The sequence below is a fragment of the Ahaetulla prasina genome, chromosome 17 (assembly GCF_028640845.1).
Source record: "Ahaetulla prasina isolate Xishuangbanna chromosome 17, ASM2864084v1, whole genome shotgun sequence".
Taxonomy (NCBI): Eukaryota; Metazoa; Chordata; class Lepidosauria; order Squamata; family Colubridae; genus Ahaetulla; species Ahaetulla prasina.
The window spans coordinates 12,031,986-12,053,171 of record NC_080555.1 but is presented as its reverse complement, the minus strand read 5'-3'; the positions used below and the strand labels follow the sequence as shown (position 1 = coordinate 12,053,171).

Sequence of the window (21,186 nt, the reverse complement as noted above, 5' to 3'; positions counted from 1 at the left end):
GGGCTTTGCCCCGTTTTACGACCTTTCTTGCCACACTTGGTAAGTGAATCACGACGGTTCTTAAATCAGTAACACTGGTTGTTAAATAAATCTGGCTACCCCCTTGATTTTGCTGGTCAGAAGGTCGCAATAGGGCAGGGGTCTGCAAACTTGGCTCTTTTAAGACTTGTGGACTTCAACTCCCAGCTTTGCTGGCTGAGGGACTCTGGGAGTTGAAGTCCACAAGTCTTTAAAGAGCCAAGTTTGCAGACCTCTGCAATAGGGGATCACGTAACCCCGGGACACTGCAACGGTCATAAATATGAGTCAGAACTCTGGGAGTTGAAGTCCACAAGTCTTAAAAGAGCCAAGTTTGCAGACCTCAGGGATGCTACATCCTCTTTTAAAACGACCCCATGATCCCTCGCTGGGTGGTGTCTGGGCAACTGAATGGAGCCGAGTGTTTACTGGCCGGATGCCCTTCCTGTCGCCAAAGTGTAATTTTTTGCATCAGATCTATCCTCATTGTGCCCAGAGAGAGAAATATCTGCCTCTACCTAGGATCGAACTCGCAGCCTCCGGATTGTCAGGTGAGAGCTCCCTGCCTCTAGGCCACCTGCAGCACTGTCACCTCAGGGATGCTACAACGGTTTGCAAATGTGAAAAACAGTCATAAGTCATTTTTTTCCCCAATGCCGTCGTAACTTTGAACAGCTACAAAATGAACTGTTGTAAGTCAAGGATTACCTATAACCTGCTTTGGAATATTTTGAACTTTTCCATCTCTTGGAGACGAAGCAAACCAGGGGAAGCAAAATGCCTGTTATAAAACACTCATTTTTTTGAAAAGCAGTGATTTATTGGACTCTAAAGCAGGAGTCTCCAACCTTGGTCCCTTTAAGACTTGTAGACTTCAACTCCCAGAGTCCCTCAGCCAGCAAAGCTGGCTGAGGAACTCTGGGAGTTGAAGTCCACAAGTCTTAAGGGGACCAAGGTTGGAGATCCCTGCTCTAAAGAGACCCAGCATAGAAGATGTTGAGCCGACAAGATACTAAGACTCTACAAAGAGAAGAGCCACGAAGGTGATTAACTAACAGGTTAACAGAGTTGGAAGGGATCTTGTAGGTCATCTAGTCCAACCCACCCACCTCCGCCCAAGTAAGAGACCCTACACCATTTCTGACAGGTGGCAGTCCAGCCTCTTCTTGAAAGCCTCCAGTGATGAAGCTCCCACAGCTTCCGAAGGCAACTTCTGTTCCTTTGATTGATGTTTGTCACTGTCAGAAAAATTCTCCTTATTTTCCAAGTTAAATATCTCCATGTTCAGTTTCCCTCCATTCTTCCTTGTCTGGCCTTCGGGTGCTTTGGAAAATCGCTTGACCCCCTTCCTCCTCTCTGGGGCAGCCCCTCAAATATTGGAAGATGCTCTCCTGTCTCCCCTGGTCCTTCTCTTCCCTATACCAGCCAGGCCCGGTTCCTGCAACCGTTCTTCCTATGTTTTAGTCTCTAGTCCCCTAATCATCTTGGTTGCTCTTCTCTGCACTCTTTCTAGAGTCTCAAGATCTTTTTTATAGTGTTGTGACCAAAACTGGATGCAGGACTCTAGGTGTGGCCTTACTAAGGCTTTATAGAATGGTATTAATACCTCCCTTGATCTTGATTGTATCCCTCTGTTAATGCAATTTAGGATTGCGTTGGCTTTTTTAGCTAAGAAGATGATTCAGGGACTGGAAACTAAAACCTATGAAGAAGGGTTGCAGGACTTGGGAATGTCTAGTCCAGGGGTCTCCAAACTTTTTGAAGTTGAGTCCAGAAGTCTTAAAGTTGCCAAGTTTGGAGACCCCCCCGGTCTAGTCAAAACAAAGAGAAGGATCACGGGTGACACGATAGCAGCCTTAAAGTGCATCAGAAAACATTTTAAACAATGCGCTGGAGGGTCTCTGAAAGGCATTAAAGGGGATTTTGGTGGAAGCATGAAAAGAGAAATTGCAAGTAACTTGGATTGGAGGTGGGGGGAGGATGCCTCGGCAGCATTTTGACAGGTTTAGCAACACACAAGCACAAAGTTTTGGGTTTTCCCTGTTAACAGGAAAACGTTGAACTGCTGAGATCAGAAAAAAACGGGTGGGAAACTGTGGGCCACTCACCCCATCAGGGCCTGCAAAATGCTGATGCAATTTTTCTGGCCCTGAGAAAATTGCACATTTTTTTTTTTTAAATGTCCTTAAGCATTTTGTGGTCTGCAAAATGGGGATATTTCGTCGACTGCTGTTCTGTCCAAGCCTCTTGACACGACTTTTTTTTTAATTTCTTCTTCAAGATTGCGGTCTAAATTCTTGTGGAGTAAAACTGAAAATCCTAGAACTGCATTTTGATTCCTGGAATTGTGATTCAGACACTAATGCAGGTGGTCCTTGACATACGACCAGAGTTGAACCCAAAATTTCTGTTGCTAAGCAAGACGGTTATTTAAATGAGCTCTTCCTTCTTTCACGATCTTTCTTGCCAAGTTTAACAGAATCACAGAGTTGGAAGGGACCTTGTAGGTCATCTAGTCCAACTGGTGGTCCGTGAGAAAATTTTGGTGGTCCGCAGAAAAAGTTACTTGCGTTTTTAATATTGCACTAAATCAGGGTCCTCAAACTAAGGCCACCGGACTGGTTACGTGCAATGAATGTTTGTGTTGCTGCAGAGAGTCTCTCCCTTTGGGGTCTTTTTGTGAGGGTGGGGGGGGGGGGCAGAAATTCCGACTCGGGGTCTGCTTCAGCCTCCTGGTGTGGGGCTATGGGTGAAGGCTGGAGGGAAGCGCCGATGGTGGCAAAGAGCCGAAGGGCTTCGTTCCAGTGGGACTGCATCATGGCCTGGAACTAGCTGACCATCTCAGCCTGCTGAGCCTCCAGGCGCCGGTCCCTGGCCTTGCACTCCCGCAGGTCTTTCCTCTGCTTGGAAAGCCCATGCTCCTAGTCCTCAGTGAGGTGCTTCTACTGAGCCTCCTTCTCGGACCGATCCAATTTGAACTGAGCAGCTGTTTTGCCAACTCTTTCTCATGGTGGCTGCTTAGCTCCAACAACTGCTTCCTGTTGGGGCCGTAAGGAGCCCGGGCAGGCAGGCGAGGAGTGGCTGGGAGGGGAGGGGTGAGTAGAGGCCGGCAAGGCGCCCCTCGATGCGAGTGACATCAAGTTGGCCATTGAGTTGGCCATGCCCACCCAGCCAGTCATTAAACAGATCATATTAGTGGTCCACGGGATTTAAAATTATGAATTTAGCGCTCCCTGAGGTCCGAAAGGTTGGGGACCCCTGATCTAGTGCCCAAGCAGGAGACCCTACACCATTTCTGACAGACGGCAGCCCAGTCTCTTTCTTTTTTTTTATTTGCATTTATATCCCGCCCTTCTCCGAAGACTCAGGGCGGCTTACACTATGTCAAGCAATAGTCTTCATCCATTTGTATATTATATACAAAGTCAACTTTTTTTATTGCCCCCAACAATCTGGGTCCTCATTTTACCTACCTTATAAAGGATGGAAGGCTGAGTCAACCTTGGGCCTGGTGGGACTTGAACCTGCAGTAATTGCAGGCAGCTGCTGTTAATAACAGACTGCATTAGCCTGTTGAGCCACCAGAGGCCCTCTTCTTGAAAGCTTCCAGGGATGAAGCTCTAAACAGCTTCTGTATAACAGAATAACAGAGTTGGAAGGGACCCTGGAGGTCATCTAGTCCAACCCCCCTTTCCAAGCAGGAAGACCCTACACCAGAAGAGACTGGACTGGCGTAGGGTCTCTTGCTTGGGCGGGGGGTGGGGGGGTTGGACTAGATGACCTACAAGCTCCCTTCCAGCTCTGTTAATCTGTCTCACTTAACAGCAGAAATATTGGGCTCCGTTGCGGTCGTAAGTCGAGGGCTACCTGGATATCAAATCAAGTCAATCCTTATGTGCCCGGCTGACCCGCTCCCAACATTCTTGGCACGCCCCTGTGGACCGAAGTGGAACCGTCCACCCCTGAGTGTTTTTTCCTTTTCTTCCAAATGACTAACATCTGGGCAAAACTTGGGAGTTTTCCTGTCGCGGAGACCTTTGGGGAGGGCTGGGTGCAGCTAATTGCATGCATGGAATTTCCCCCCCCCCCCTTTCTCGAGAAAGCCTCCGTGCTCCCGTCTCCCTCCCGAGCGCATATTTCCATCGTTTGCAAATCGGTTTTGAGAGCCAGGAATGATTTCAGCGTGGAGCCACTCATCCCTCCCGCCCCCTTCCGAGAAAGCTGGCTTGTGCAACCTTGGAAGAGCGTTTTCTCTCCTTCGCCTTCCTGGATTTGAGACAATGGAGCCCTCTTTTTTCCTCTCTGCCCTTCTTCCTCCCCGCCTGGGCGGAGTAGCAAGGCTTCCCCTCCAGAGAAAACGAAGGTTCTAGTCCTCAGGGTTCAGAAGAAAAAAAGGAGAGATTGGGACCCGGTGCAAATCCGGACAAGGAGGGTGTCATGGGTGGGATTCCCCAGCTTGCTAAATAGATGGAATTTGCCAGAGATGGCTAAATTAAAGGGAAGACTATCTCTGCCTTTGTGGCCGAGTGGAAATCCCATAATAGATTTTTTTTTTTGCATTAAATAGGGGAAAAAATGCACTTACGATTTGTGGTTTTGACGATTATATGGAGAAAACAGTGAGCTCTTTTTTGTAAGCTTCGACTAGAGGAAGAGAGAGTTTGTAAATGGTACTTAGATTTCCTGCAATGGAAATCCCAAACTTGCTTCTCCCCCCCCTCCGTCTCTTTTCCTTCCTTCCTTCCTTTCTTCCTTTCTTTCTTTCCTTCCTTCCTCCCTCGCCTCCCTTCCTTTTCCTTCCTTCCTTGCCTCCCTGTCTCTTTTCCTTCCTTCCTTCCTTCCTTCCTTCCCTGTGTCCTTTCCTTCCTTCCTTCCTCCTGCCTCCCTCCCTTTTCCTTCCTTCCTTCTTCCATCTCCTTCCTTCCATCCTTTCTCTCTCTCTCTCTTTCTTTCTTTCTTATTTTTTATTTTCTTTCCTTCCTTCCTCCCTCCCTCCGCCTCTCTTCCTTTTCCTTCCTTTCTTGCCTCCCTGTCTCTTCCTTCCTTCCTTCCCTGTTTCCTTCCTTCCTTCCTGTTTTCTTTTTAAAGATTCTGTTCTTTTATGATCTGTTCTGTTCTTTTCTGTCCTTCATTTGTGTTTTTTGTAAAAGATGTAATAAACATTTTTAAAAATACACTTCTAGTCCTCATGGTTCAGAAGGAAACAGAGAAGTTTGGGCTCAGCAGGAATCCCTGCCTAGTGGGATGGTCGAGCCCTTTTCAAAGACCCATTGCCTACAGATTGTCTTTGACTTCCAACCGGGTTCTTACCGGCAGTTCAGAGTTACAACAGACCTCGGTCTCTGGGATACATACAACCTGGTTCTGAGGGCCAAATATTTCCCCTCTTCCCTCCGTGTTATATGACCCCTTTGGGCTGTGCTGCACAACCAGCCAGTCACCACCTTTCAAGACATTTTCAACCAAACCGGCCATTTACTTTCGGTTTTCTGCAAAGCCAACCTATAGACACCCATTGGTTCACTTAATGACCACGGGATTTGCTTCATGTCCGTTGCAACAAAAAAAAATATCATAAAATTGGTGCACTGAGGTGGGTTTTTGACCCTCACGACATACGACTCCTCTAAGGGGCAGCCCCATCGCGGTTTTAAGAGAAGGCCGGGCCCTCTAATCGTGGTTGGAGTCCACCTGTCTGAAAGCTGCCACGGTTAAGAAACAACAGAACAGAATGGAATAGAATGAGCTGGAAGGGACCTCGGAGGTCTTCTAGTCCAGCCCCTTGCTCAAGCAGGAGAATCTATACCATTTCGGACAAGTGGCTACCCGGTCTCTCCTTAAAAGTGATGAAGCACCCACGATTTCTGGTGGCTAGCTGTTCCACTGGTTAATTGTCGTCAGAGTTAGGAAGTTTCTCCTTAATTCCAGGTTGCTTCTCTCCTTGATTAGTTGCCATCCATCGTTTCTTGTTTGTTTTGTTTTGTTTTATTAGATTTTTATACCGCCCTTCTCCTGAAGGACTCAGGGCGGTGTACAGCCAAAATAAAATACAGAGTATATACAATTAAAAGAAATTAAAAGAAACTATTAATAAATGGCCGATAATTTAAAAATTTAAAAAATTTACAAATGTTTAAAATCTCTAAAACCCCAATTTAAAATCACTATTTATGCCAGTCCTGCTTGAATAAATAAGTATGTTTTTAGCTCACGACGGAAGGTCCGAAGATCAGGAACTTGACGTAAGCCAGGGGGGAGTTCGTTCCAGAGCGTCGGTGCTCCCACAGAGAAGGCCCTACCCCTGGGAGCCGCCAGCCGACACTGTTTGGCGGACGGCACCCTGAGATGTCCTGCCTTCAGGTGCTTTGGAAAATAGGTTGACTCTCTCTTCTTTGTGGTAGCCCCTCAAATATTGGAAGGCTGCTCTCCTGCCTCCCCTGGTCCTTCTCTTCACTAGACTGGCCAGGCCCAGTTCCTGCAACCGTTCATCGTATGTTTGAGCCTCCAGTCCCCCAATCATCTTAGTTGCTCTTTCCTGCACTCTTTCTAGAGTCTCAACCTCTTTTTTATAGTGTGGTGACCTAAACTGGATGCAGTATTCCAGGTGTGGTCTTTCATAAGACTACAAAGCAGTACATGAGAGGAGAAAAAGTTTGAATTTGTAAAGCTCATCCTGGCAGGGGACTTAGGGAGTGGTGTGGTGGCCTACAGGTAGAGTTCTCGCCTCACAATCGGGAGGCTGTGAGTTTGATCCTGGGTAGAGAGAGATATTGGGCACGCTGAGAATATATTTGCTGAACAAAACTCCGCATTGGCGATAGGAAGGGCATCCGGCCAGTAAAACACTCTGCTAGCTCCATTCAACTGAATGGACTCCGTCCCAGCAGGGATTATGGGGTCGTTAAAAGATGATGATGATGATGCTGGCAGGGGACTTGAACCATCCCCAGTTGCATGACAAGCTTTATGGCTTTTGAATATCCAAAATCTGGACGAGTTGGCCGTATGAGTTCAGCTCCTTTGAACGAGCTGGGCTTTCTCAACGGGACTGGCCAGGCCTCTCCAGCCACTGACCTCTGCCTCGGTTTCCCCGCAGGTTACGACTTTGCCGCCGTGCTGGAGTGGTTCGCAGAGCGTGTTGACCGCATCATCCTGCTCTTCGACGCCCACAAGCTGGACATCTCGGACGAGTTTTCGGAGGTGATCAAAGGTCTGAAGAACCACGAGGACAAGATCCGGGTGGTGTTGAACAAGGCGGACCAGATCGAGACTCAGCAGCTGATGCGAGTCTACGGGGCGCTGATGTGGTCGCTGGGCAAGATCATCAACACCCCGGAGGTGGTGCGCGTCTACATCGGATCCTTCTGGTCGCACCCGCTGCTCATCCCGGACAACCGTAAACTCTTCGAGGCGGAGGAACAAGATCTCTTCAAGGACATCCAGTCGCTGCCCCGCAACGCTGCCCTCCGGAAGCTGAACGACCTCATCAAGAGGGCCCGGCTGGCCAAGGTCAGTGTTCTGATCCAGCTCCCCAAACACGACCAAGTTGTAGCAGTGATTCCTTTATTAGGAGCACCAGCAGCCCCGGCAGAAAGTTCCTGTCTCACCGCAGGCTAACAGGTCCGTCCGGCAGGGAGACGAATAGTTGTCTACCACATCTATTCATCTCTGCTCCCTGCCTTTGATCCCCAGAGCTAGGGTGGGGCTTTGCTAGCAGCAGTGGCTCTTCTGTCCCGAGGACCGGCCCATAGATTTCCACGGTTCTCCTCTCCTCTGCCTTCTGCGAATCAGGCACTGGACCGAGCTGTTCCTCATCGGCCACCTCCAGACCTGGGGGCTGTTGACTCTCCATCTGACGGAGGGCCCAGGCTCCACCTCTGTCTGTCTCTCTCTCTCTGACTCCCACGCCTCCTCCTCCTCCTCCTCTGGAGGGCCCAGCAGCCGACAGGCCACAAAAATCAGAAGTGCTACCCGTGCAGACATTTGAGAGATGGCTGGGGATGATGGAGATTGCAGTGGTGATGGGGGATAGGTAGCCTTGGGCATCTTTGGAGTCTGGCTAGGATGCTATGGGCTGTCAGGGGCAAAGAATCAGGACTACGTGTCAAGAGCCCTTAGCTATCACACTTATAAGGTAATCCTCAAACTTACAATAGTGCATTTAGTGACCATTCGAAGTTACAGCACTGAAAAAAGTGACTTACGACCGCTTTTCACACTTACGACCGTTGCGGCATCTCCAAAATTCAGACGCTTGGCAACTGACTCATAATTATGACGGTCGCGGTGTCCCAGGATCACGTGATCACCTTTTGCAACCTTCTGATTGAAGCCAGGTTCGCTTAACGGCCGTGTTGCTAATTAAACAACTGCAGTGATTCACTTAAGAACTGTAGCAAAGGAAGGTTGTAAAACGGGGCAAAATTCACCTAACGAATGTTTATTTATTTATTATTTCAACTTTTATACCGCCCTTCTCCCGAAGGACTCAGGGCGGTTTACAGCCAAGTAAAAACAATAATACAAAAGTTAAGAACATTTAACAAAAGTTTTAGCACATGTTTACATTTCGGCCAATTTAAAATTAGTTTTTTTAAAAAACTAATTTTAAATTGGCCAAAATGTAAAAAATTTGCTAAAACCCATTAAAAAAACTAATTAAAACTATTAAAAACTATTAGGCCAGTCCTGCTCGATGAAATAAAAGAGTCTTCAGCTCACACCGGAAGGCTCGGAGGTCAGAGAGTTGGCGCAACGTTGGAGGTAGTTCGTTCCAGAGGGTTCCAGAATGTCTCCTTTAGCAGCCAAAAAATTGGGCTCAGTTGCGGTCGTAAGTCGAGGGTATACCTGTATACCACTTCATAGTTAACTTCCAGTTAAGCTGAGTTGATCGCTCTTGCCTATAGAAAATAAGTCTCGTTTAAAGGTTAGCAGAGAAGAGTAAAGGAAATTCAAGAGGATTTAAATCAGGGGTTTCCAACCTTGGTCCCTTTAAGACTTGTGGACTTCAACTCCCAGAGTCTGGGAGAACTCTGGGAGTTGAAGTCCACAAGTCTTAAAGGGACCAAGGTTGATTTAAATCATTTGTGAGAATGTAACGATTCCAGGCTAGTTCCTTTCTTGACACCCCCCCACCCCAAGGCTCTGCCTGTCCTCCTCCTACACAGGCAGGAAGGACCCTTGCCAATCCCCTAAAGCAGGACTGTCAAATTCAAGGCCTGCGGGCCAGATCCAACCCGTGGGGTGCTTAAATCCAGCCTGCAAATATCAAAGGACCAGCCCGGGGGGCCCTCTGCCACCCCAAAACAAGCTGCGCGAAGGCCTCCCCCAGCCCTCGTGCCCTGTTTTGCCCGGCAGGGTACTGCAGGAGGCGTCCATCCTGTCTCCACCCACCCATCCCGCTGGCTCATGGAGGAAAACTCAGAGGTGAAATGCTCCCAGTTCAGGCGAACTAGTAGCAGCGGCGGCACGAGGCTCCGCCCACCCCCGGATGTCATTACTTCCTGGTTTTAACTTGGAAGTAACCTGTTTTTGACCCTCTGCACATGCGCAGAAGGCTTTGCGCGTGCGCAGAGAGTCTACAATCGGACCCAATGATGGCACGTGCGGACTTCCAAACCGGTAGGGAAGGTAAGTCAATTTCACCCCTGGGAAAACTACAATGCTCATCCGGCTCTTAAAGAAATCCAGTTTGACACGCATGCTGGGAGTTGAAGTCCAGAAGTCTTAAAGTTGCCAGGTTTGAAGACCTCTACTCTAAAGCAGGGGTCTGCAACCTTGGTCCCTTTAAGACTTGTGGACTTCAACTCCCAGAGTTCCTCAGCCAGCTTTGCTGGCTGAGGGACTCTGGGAGTTGAAGTCCACAAGTCTTAAAGGGACCAAGGTTGGAGACCCCTGCGCTAAAGCGCCCCATTGTACGGAGAGCAGGCTGGTCTCTTGACCCCCTCCTGCAAATACAGATAGTCCTCGATTTATGACGGCCGGGACTGGTATGTCTGTCACAAGTCAGGGCAGCCATAAAACAAGTTATAAAACATAAAACAAGCAAGCAGAACTGATTTCACTACTATTTGGGGACCCTTTTTTTCTTTTTTTTGCCAAGGTCGTTAAGCCAGGAAGTCAAAGACTTTCTTTAAACTATTGAAGGGTTTTTCTTTAAATGTCCAACAATTTTTTTTTTCTCCCAAGTTTTAAAGAAAGCTTTAAAGTTTTAAAAATTAGATGTGTGTTTGTTTATTCTTTCGCTGCATGTCTGTACTGGCTCCGTTCACAGGAAATCTGGCCTTTTTGGGGCTTTAATTCCAAAAAGCCGGGACCGTAGGGATGGCTTAGAAAACTTCCCACCAAACGCATCCTATTTTTAGGAATGTGCTGTTTTTGTGAAGGCATAAACAGCCGCAGCAGAAGCCTTCTAGGGCACAACTCTCTTAAAAGCTCCCTTTGTAGAAACGCACAAATTTCCAACAGAGGATCCTTTAATATGGGGGGGGAAAAAAATCTGCATTAATGACCTCATTGAGGAAAAAAGAACGATGCACCTGGATGAGGGGAATGTGGGTAGAATTCTCTGAAATTGGGATTTAAAATTTAAATTTAACTCAGACCTTAATTTGGCCCTTTGTTTTTGCAATAATGTTCACATCTACAGTTGTCTGGCTACGCTTCAAGACAGGGGTCTCCAACCTTGGCCACTTTAAGAGTTGCGGACTTCAACTCCCAGAATTCCCCAGCCAGCCATGCTGGCTGGGGAATTCTGGGAGTTGAAGTCCGCAAGTCTTAAAGTGGCCAAGGTTGGAGACCCTTGCTTTGAGAGATGCACGACAATCAAAAGTGAAATCCCAGTTGACCTTTGAACTTCCTAACATGTATCCCCAACAAAAGGAGAACTTCTTCCTTTTTTTTTTTTCTGCTTTTCCGCCCAAAATTAATGTTTGATGTGCTAAAGGGGAAAAAAAAAAACCTTTTTCTGAAAGAGTTTTGCAGAATCACAAAACGAAAGAACAATGTGTGCTTTTTAAATAAATGCAGCCAATTAAAAGGAGAAGTCGCACGTAGAAAAATCTGATCTTTGTGAAAGTTTTTAAGGAATTAGAAAATTTTTTTTCCAGAAAACTCCCTTTCTGAGTTCCTGGTCCAAGTTGGCAAATTCTTGTCAAGTTCCATAAAACTTCCTTTGTGTCTTGCAAGGGTTTTTTTCGCCTCCACCCCCGCCTCCCCCAAAGTTTTGCCAACTTTAGGAAGTGTGGACTTCGCTTCCCAGAATTCCCCAACCGAGTTTAACAGACAGTGCCATGCAACTATAGAGGAATCACTTATCTCAGTTAATACATTGTCCTCGACTTACGACCCATTCATTCACCAACCATTCAAAGCAGGGGTCTCCAACCTTGGTCCCTTTAATACTTGTGGACTTCAATGCCCAGAATTGCTGGCTGAGAGACTCTGGGAGTTGAAGTCCACAAGTCCTAAAGGGACCAAGGTTGGAGACCCCTGATTCAAAGGTACAACAGGGGGAAAAATTGACAAGGCGATATAGGTAGCCCTTCACTTACAACCAGTAGTTTAGTGGCTGTTTGAAGTCATTTGATCAACTTTAATGACAATAATGGAAAAATAGTTTCTTATGACCTGGCCTCGCACTTACGACCATCACAGTTGGATTGCCATTTGTCAGAGATGGTGTAGGGTCTCCTGCTTGGGCAGGGTGTGGTGGGGGTTGGACTAGATGACCTTCAAGGTCCTTTCCAACTCTTGTTAATCTAATCTGAACAGTATCCCACCCCCCCAGTCCCATGATCAAAATTCAAGCACTTGAAAATACACCAGCATGGATTTACAACAGTTGCAGAGTCCTGGGGTCACGTGATCCCAGGGGGTGTCCAGTGGCTAAAGCCAGTCACTTTGTAACTCTGGGATTCGCTTAATGACCATGGCAAGAAAGACTGTAAAATTGGACGCAGCTCACCTAGTGCTTCAGTTAGTTTTGGTCCCGTTTTTAGTAAGTTGAGGACTACACATAAAGCTGAGCAGGATTGGATTTGTATTTCTTGGATGAGACACCACCAGGAGATGCCAAAGCCAACTTGAAAATTTAAAAAGATTTTTTATGTTTGTTAGTTACAATACCCTGTATTCTGTTCTGGGAAGTCTCGGGGGTGGGGGAGGAGGGGGGAAATGGAGTGGGGGAAGGGAAAGATTATAAATTGATTGATTGCCATTGTACAGGTATAATGGTAGAATTAAACAAGTTGGAATGGTGTAGAGTCGGGACTGCTCAGTAACCACTCCCGAAGGGAAAGGGTAAGGAAAGAGGAGTAAAGAAGGAAGAAAGTAGGTAGGTAGGTAGGAAAGAAGGGAGGGAGAAGAAAGGATAGGAGGAGAAGAAGAAGGAGAAGATAGAGGGTTAGAAAGGATGGCAGTGAGAAGTGGGGAAGAGGAGGGGAAGTAGGAAAGCGAGGAGAAGGATGGTGGGGAAAGTTGAAGAAGGATGAGAAGGGTAGAAAGGATTAAGGGAGGGAGTGGCGGTCGAGCAGCCCTGATTGAGTATAATTTGAGTATAGGATCGATTGTTGGATAAGTGATTGTATTGTACACTGGTCAAATTGTGGGAATTATTACGGAAAATAAAAAATTTTGCTCTGGAAAAAAATTTTTTTAAAAAGATTTAAAAGCCCAAAAAAAAAAATCTGGAAGAAGGTGATAGCAAACCATTTTTTTTTGGTATCACTGGTAAGACAACTACCAAGTTAAGAATCAGATATTTTTTTTTTATAATTCACATTTATATCCTGCCCTTCTCTGAAGACTCAGGGCGGCTTACACTGTGTTAAGCAATAGTCTTCATCCTATTTATATATTTATATACAAAGTCAACTTTTTTTATTGCCCCCAACAATCTGGATCCTCATTTTACCTACTTTATAAAGGATGGAAGGCTGAGTCAACCTTGGGCCTGGTGGGACTTGAACTTGCAGTAATTGCAGGCAGCTGTGTTAATAACAGACTGCATTAGTCTGTTGAGCCACAAGAGGCCCTTTAGATTTGAGTTGAGGTTGCCTTTCTTCATGTGTCTTAAAATTAAAATTACGTTTCTTAATCTTAAACAATGCTGGCTGTGGAATTCTGGGAGTTGAAGTCCAGACTTCAAGTTGCTGCGATTTAGAAACCCTGGTTTAAAGTGCTTTAAGCCAATTTGGATCTGAATGTATTTTTAGGGCTGCTTTGACCCTTTCAAACTTTTTAACCCCCTGAGAGCCCCATGGGAAGCCGTGTTGAGAGCACATCTGTCAACGCCATTGCATTGGCAGGTTTGAAGGGCTGCTCCCTTCTTCTGTTTATTTTATTTTAGATTTATTTTTATAACAGTCCTAGATCCAGTCCAGTCTGAACACTGGGCCTTATCCAACGAATTCTTTGGTGAGAAAAGTAAAGTCCTACACTTAGGCAAGAAAAAACAAAAGTACGCATATAGACTGGCTGAAACCAGACTTAATCCCAAGAACTGTGAGAGGGATCTTGGAGTCTTAGTGGACAACCAATTAAATATGAGTCAACAGTGTGCAGCGGCAGCTAAAAAAACCCAATGCAATCCTAAATTGCATTAACAGAGGGATACAAGTATTAGAGTACTAATAAAAGTAAAGGTTCCCCTCGCACATACGTGCTAGTTGTTCCCGGCTCTAGGGGGCGGTGCTCATCTCCGTTTCAAAGCCGAAGAGCCAGCGCTGTCCGAAGACGTCTCCGTGGTCATGTGGCCGGCATGACTCAACGCCAAAGGCGCACGGAACGCTGTTCCCTTCCCACCAAAGGTGGTCCCTATTTTTTCTACTTGCATTTTTACGTGCTTTCGAAACTGCTAGGTTGGCAGAAGCTGGGACAAGGAACGGGAGCTCATCCCATTACACGGCAGCACTAGGGATTCGAACCGCTGAGCTGCCGACCTTTCGATCGACAAGCTCAACGTCCTAGCCCCTGAGCCACCGGGTCCCTTATACACGGTGGCTCAGGAGCTAGGACATTGAGCTTAGTACTTTACAGAGTACTAATACTACTCTATAAAGCCTTAGTAAGGCCACACTCTGAATATTGCATCCAATTTTGGTTGCCACACTATAAAACAGATGTTGAGACTCCAGAAAGAGTGCAGAGAAGAGCAACCAGGATGATGAGGGGACTGGAGGCTCAAACATACGATGAACGGTTGCAGGAACTGGGCCTGGCTAGTCTAGTGAAGAGAAGGACCAGGGGAGACAGGAGAGCATCTTCCAATATTTGAGGGGCTGCCACAGAGAGGAGGAAGGGGGTCAAGCTATTTTCCAAAGCGCCCGAAGGCCAAACAAGGAACAATGGATGGAAACTGAACAAGGAGAGATTCAACCTGGAAATAAGGAGGGATTTCCTAACAGTGAGGACAATTAACCAGTGGAACAGCTTGCATTCAGAAGTTGTGGGAGCTTCATCATTAAAAAGAAACTAGACAGTCACTTGTTTGGAACGGTATAGGGTCTCTTTTGCTTGAGCAGTGGGTTGGACTAGAAGACCTCCAAGGTCCCTTCCAGTTGTATTCTGGTTTCCCCTACTTTGCTTCTGAGGAGCTTGGCTGAGAAGGTTGCAAGTGATATTCACATGACCCCCGAGATGCCGCAACGGTCATAAATAACATGCCAGTTGCCAAGCGCCCAAATTTTGATCCCGTGTAATCCCTTGAAGGCTGCGTTGGTCGTAAGGGTGAAAACCAGTCATAAGTCATCTTTTTTTTTTTTTTATTGAAAGAGTTTTAAAAAAACAAAAACATTTTTCCCCCTTTTTTTCCCCCTCCCTCCCAAAAAAAAACCAAAACACCCCCCTCCCTCCCCCATCCCCCGGCTTCCCGGGTCAATCACAAGGTAAAGTTAATGACTTAATGTGTTGCTTGAAATAGATTCGGAAAAGGATTTGGTAAAGGACTGTATGATAAAATGGGCACAGAATATTCAGGAACCAATAATGTTGGAAACATGGGAGAAAATCTGGGTTAGAAATGTTAAGTTTACACAAGCACAGAACTTAAGGGAAAATTTTTATAAGATGTTTTATAGATGGCACTTAGATCCCAAAAAATTATCATGTATGTATCCTAATATCCAAGCGAAATGTTGGAGGTGTGATTGTGATGACGCTACATATTTTCATATTTGGTGGACTTGCAAGAAAATTAAGGTCTTTTGGATAAGAATTTGGTGGATTATTCAAAATGTACTGAAGAAGAAGATAAAGTTCCTGCCACAATTTTTCCTTTTGGGAATTATAACGGATTGTACAGGGATTGAGACTAAATTGATTCTGAATTTAATAACAGCAGCAAGACTGTTGATTGGACAATACTGGAAGAAAGAAGAGATACCTACAATAGAAGAATGGATATTGAAAGTTATTAATTTGGCTGAGATGGCTAAAATCTCAGCGTTTTTAAAAGACAATACGCAGGAAAGATATTTAATTGAATGGAAAAAATGGATTGATTATCTACAAAACAGATATCAGATTAAGAAATATCAGATTGCCTTTGAATAATTAGAAAGTCATTTTATGTAATGGGGAGGGGGTTGGGAGACGAAAAGCTTTGGATGAGGTTATTTGGATTGGAAGGGAAAATTTTATTCTATGTTTGGTATAAGTCATCTTTTTCAGTGCCTTCATAACTTTGGACAGTTGCTAAACCCACTGTGTCAGGGTAACACATCCATAGCAATCAAAAACTCCGAGGCAGTACTTGAGTACTCAAGAAAAATATCTAAATGAATGGAAGAATTGGATTGACTATATTCAAAATAGATATCAGATTAAGAGATTTCAGATTGCCTTTGAATGAAGGACGTTTTGTTTTTGACTTTAATGGAAGAAGTCAGGTGATGTGAAAGAGAAGGATTATAATTGTGTTAGATTCTAAAAATTTAATGTATGACTGTTTGTTTATTGAACTATACCTTGTGTTTGCTCCGGGAAGCCAGGTGGGGGAGGGGGGTTCTGGAGGGAGGGGGGAGGGGGGAGGGGAGGGGAAAAATTATTTGTTTTTGTAAAACTTTTTCAATAAAAAAAATAAATGCAAAACCCAAGAGAGAGTATAAATAACCCTCACTCTCCACTCCATGCGTTCAACTGCACCGGGACCATGTGCTTGATGGTTCTGCTTCATTAAACCATCTTTCCAATTGGAAATTCACATGGTCCAGTCAGGATACAGTATCTGTATTTATATGTATTTTAACTGCCTGTGAACCGCCCTGAGTCCTTAGGGAGATAGGGCGGTATATAAATTTGAAAAATAAATAAATAAAAATAAAATAAATAAATACAGTCCAGTTGCTAGGTGTATTCTAAGGCTCCGACGTTGGCAAGCAGCCCCCACTGCCATCCCCAAATGGCTTGGATGAGAGGCCCCCTCCTCAAAACCTCTCCCTTCTGCTTCTCGGTAGGTCCACGCCTACATCATCAGTTCTTTGAAGAAGGAGATGCCCAACGTCTTCGGCAAGGAGAGCAAGAAGAAGGAGCTCTTGAGCAACCTGGGTGAGATCTACCTGAAGATCGAGCGGGAGCACCAGATCTCACCTGGAGATTTTCCCAGCCTCCGTAAGATGCAGGTAAGAATCCTGGGTCAGGCCCCGAGGGAGGAAGGGGGAAGCTGTGGGAAGAGGGTGCCCCAGTGGGATCACACAAGATCATGTTAACCTTGTACAATTGGTCCTTAAATTACGGCCAGAGTTGAGCCCAAAATTTTCTGCTGCTGAGTGAAACAGTTATTTAAGTTTCTGTTGCTAAATGAGACATTCGTTAAGTGGGCTTTGCCCCGTTTTACGACCTTTCTTGCCACAGTTGTTAAGGGAATCGGTGCTGTGGTTGTTAGTAACCTGGTTGTTAAGTGAACCTGGCTTGTCGGAAGGTCGCAAAAGAGGATCATATGGCCCCACTGCAACTGTCATAAATGCGTCTGGATTTTGATCACGTGTCCACGACGATGCTTCAAAGGTCGTAAGTCTGAAAAACGGTCATAAGTCACTTTTCTTTCAGTGCTGTTGTAACTTTAAACAGTCATTAAATGAAACTGTTGGACGTCGAGGACTACCTGTACTCTTGGGGGTGGGGTGGAGGCTGTTAAGAAAGCCGAATCCTGGAATTTGGGCTGGTGTGATTTTTTTTTTGCGGCCGCTGTGTCAGGGTTCCAAGTAACACATCCATAGCAATCAAAAACTCCGAGGCAGGTAGATACCTCAAAGAATAGATTTATTGGACATCATATTGGCACAACCCGGTGAAAACCGACTCTCAATGTTCCCGCGGTTTTCACCTAATTGAAAGTAAAAGTTCTTTCACTTTCTCCCAACAGTCAGTCACTTGGTCCAATAAGCTGTTAGATGACTCCAGCCTCCTCCTTCTGGACACCTGGTGGGAATGTCCTTGGTTTCCAGAGAAAGTGTTTTATTTTGGCTACAGCACCCCAGCTATCTCTACTTCCCCCCTCCCGTTCCCACAGCTCCAGTGGTGGCAACACTGAAGCCCCAAAACGGCCACTGCCAGGTCAGCTTCAGGGTTGACACGCTGAGTCGTTGCTAAGCTGCGCCTGGCCTGTTTTCCTTGCATTCCGAGAATTGGAGCCAGAAATTCCAACCGGACTTTTAAATGGTCACTAAATGAACACAAAGAACCTTGGTGGTGCAGTGGTTAAGAGTGCAGTAATGCAGGCTACTTCTGCTGCCTGCCAGCTGCCTGCAATTCGGCAGTTCGAATCTCACCAGGCTCAAGGTTGACTCAGCCTTCCGTCCTTCCGAGGTTGGTAAAACGAGGACCTAGATCAGGGGTCTCCAATCTTGGCAACTTTAAGCCTGGCGGACTTCAACTCCCAGAATTCCCTAGCTAGGTGGCTCCAGCCCCCCCCCCCCGGTCCTGGCCCCCTGCCAGAGAGTGACTCAAAGAGTGAGGGGGAAGAGCTGTCAGGGCTCCCCTCTGCAGGGCCAGCCTCTCTGGCTCAGCTCCAGGAGCCAGAGGCAGGCCAGGTGGAGGAGATGACAAGGCCTCTGTCTCCTGTATCTCTCTCCGCCCAGGCAATGCTTCCAGATCCAGCTGTGGACAATCAGTCCTGATTAGATCCCAGGTTTCGTAGACAAGAGAGGCGGGAACAACAAAAGAAGGGGTGGAGCAGGTCTAGAAAGTGCTGAGTCACGGAGCCACACCCCACAGGGTATAAAAGCAGGAGGGGCTGCTCTACTACTTCGTGACGGACAAATCAAACTGACTGGAGAAAACTTGAGCTGAACTATTTGACTGAGCATTTGGCCTGGATTGCTGTTTGTTTCTGACTTCCTGGTTGCTCCGGTAACGAGCTTCTGACACGCCAGCATCAAGGAAGATAAAAGAAAACCTTGGCAGACGTTCGCTGGTTTGCTGCCAGAGTTGATAGCTGCCGTGGACTAAATTGCCGGCTAATTGAGTCAGTTCACGTGCCTCCCGGACTGAGGTGGGGGGGATAGAACCAGGGGGATTCTGGGAGTTGAAGTCCTCCAGGCTTAAAATTGCCAAGGTTGGAGACCACTGACCTAGATTGTTGGGGGTGGGGGGATATGCTGACTCTGTCAACCGCTTAGAGAGGGCTGGAAAGGACTGTGAAGCACTATATAAATCTAAGTGCTGTTGCTATTGTTAAACTGAGGACTGCCTGCTGATTGTTTCCCATCAAACTTTTATGAAGGGGCAGTTAAAGCTCCAATATCCTCCCAGTTGGCCTCCTGTAGATTTGGGGGTGAGAAACCCGGTAGTTGACCTTTCCAACCGGTCAACACATCCCACTGTTGTCTCTTGGCCCAAAGTCACAACTCGGTGTGTTTGTGTGTCCTCAGGAACAGCTCCTGACCCAGGACTTCAGCAAGTTCCAGCCGCTGAAGCAGAAGTTGCTGGACTCGGTGGATGACATGCTGGCCAACGACATCGCCCGGCTGATGGTGATGGTGCGCCAGGAGGAGTCGCAGATGCCCTCCCAGGTGGTGAAGGGCGGGGCATTTGAGGGCACCATGAACGGGCCGTTCGGCCACGGCTACGGCGAGGGTGCCGGTGAGGGCATCGACGATGCGGAGTGGGTGGTCAGCAAGGACAAGCCCACTTACGACGAGATCTTCTACACCCTCTCGCCCGTCAATGGCAAGATCACGGGCGCCAGCGCCAAGAAGGAGATGGTCAAATCCAAGCTGCCCAACACCGTCCTGGGCAAGATCTGGAAGTTGGCTGACGTGGACAAGGACGGGCTGCTGGATGATGAGGAGTTCGCCCTGGCCAACCATCTCATCAAAGTCAAGCTGGAAGGGCATGAGTTGCCGGCCGAACTCCCTCCCCACTTGGTGCCGCCTTCCAAGCGCAGGCATGAGTGACCCTCCCTCCCCCAACTACAGACGGACAGGTCGAGCGCAGCAATGCGCTCTGGGTGGGAGATGCCAGAGCGCCCACAGGCGGGGACCAAGTTCGAATCTCCCTGCTCTGCGCGAAGCCGAGTCGCCCAGCCTTTCTCACATGTACAATACTGTATGTTCTGATATATATATATATATATATATATTGATATATCTACACTTGGGTAGATATGTCTGCATATATATGTGTGTGTGAGTTTGTCTCCTGGAAGAAAGTGTAATACAATGTTTTAAGGCTGTAATCTTCTGTGGTGCTGCGGGGTGGAAAAAATGGCTCGCTTTTTAAATTTTAGCCAGAATATAATCCTGGATTCCTTGCGGGATCCAGGAAATGGGGATAGCTGACCTCAGATTTTTACCATCTTCTGACAGGGCGTGTTTTTTCACAAGCCAGATGGCCGTCCCAGGACGAGACATGCAGGACTCTTTTTTTCTAGGGAGAATCGGTGGTCTTTCTCCCCTTTTATGCTTATCCTTATTCCTGGAACCCGTTGCCGAAGAGGAAAATTGGGTCACCGTTGAGCACACATCCTCACTGCCCACAAAAGTCCATTCTCACCGCATCTCTGCCGGAAGTCCCTCTCCTCTCCCAGTCTTACCTCTTCGCCCTTTTCTGGAGGAGGGATTCGTGTTCTCGTTGCCATTGCACACTTTTTTGGGGGGCCTAAATGGTGTCTGGCGGCGAAGCAGGTTTTCTCCGGAGTAGCTGTAACATCCTTGGGCACAAACCAGCATCCAGTAGAAACCAAAAAAGGTTCAGCTAACAGCAGAGCAATGTTTCCCAACTTTGGTGACGGGTGGACTTCAACTGGCTGGGGAATTCTGGGAGTTGGGAGTCCACCCATCTTAATTAACCTGGTTGAATTTGAGAAACGCTCCTGCAGACCGGGCTCTTGAGGCAAAGGCAGGAGACATGGGAGGGGGCAGAACGTGGAATGAGCATTGAGGCAAAGCAGAATGGACCCCTCCCCACCTCCCAGTTCCTTGCACCGGCTGATCCTGTTAATCTGTGGACCACCCCCCCTCCCCTCAAGACCCAATTAACTAGCCCTGGAATGGATTTGCAAGAGAGTACGGAGCCTCGAAGGGGACACAATGCTAAAGCTCACAATCTCCCTCACTGGGGAAGTTCTTGGGAATCTTCAGGTTCACTGGAAGGAAAGGTTGATGGGTTTAACGGCTGTCCTGAAAGGAGGGGGGGGAGAGGAAGCAGGGAAGGCCAGCTTAGATTCCCAGAATCCCCTAGCACAGGGGTCTGCAAACTTGGCTCTTTTAAGACTTGTGGATTTCAATTCCCAGAACTCTGGGAGTTGAAGTCCACAAGTCTTAAAAGAGCCAAGTTTGCAGACCCCTGGACTAGCGCATATGGACATTGCTGAGAATTGTGGGAATCTGGCTATTCATCAGCTGGGGGGGTGTCTTGTTTAAGGATGGCTGGTCTGAGCAGCTTTCAGTCTGGAGTGTACCCCAAGATTTTTTTGGGGGAGGGGGCAGATTAACTGCATCTCTTTGCAAAAGGGGGGCGAAGAGGAAGAAAGCCCCATCATTTTCCTTCTAACCACAAATCCCAGTTAATCTCTAGTCTCTGGGGGGGGGGTGGAAACAGTTTAAACACCTCACCCGTTATCCTCTGCATTAAAAGCTGAATTCAAGAGTTCTGCGTCTGGATGTTTCGTCGTCCCATCGTCCCCAAAATCCAGCGCTTGTCAATTCCGCATCCATTTTCAGCCCCGCA

General features: G+C 47.0%; 1 protein-coding gene across 1 annotated transcript in view; it reads left to right on the top strand.

The window, feature by feature from the left end:
- EHD1 (EH domain containing 1) overlaps positions 1-20,547 on the top strand; it is a 35,824-nt gene extending 15,277 nt beyond the window's left edge. Inside the window, exons 3-5 of the mRNA XM_058160536.1 lie at positions 7,115-7,527; positions 16,473-16,637; positions 18,888-20,547. Of these exons, the coding sequence (XP_058016519.1) occupies positions 7,115-7,527; positions 16,473-16,637; positions 18,888-19,412 (1,103 nt within the window). The 3' untranslated portion in view covers positions 19,413-20,547. The remainder of the gene's footprint in view (positions 1-7,114; positions 7,528-16,472; positions 16,638-18,887) is intronic.
- The last annotated feature ends 639 nt before the right edge of the window (positions 20,548-21,186 follow it).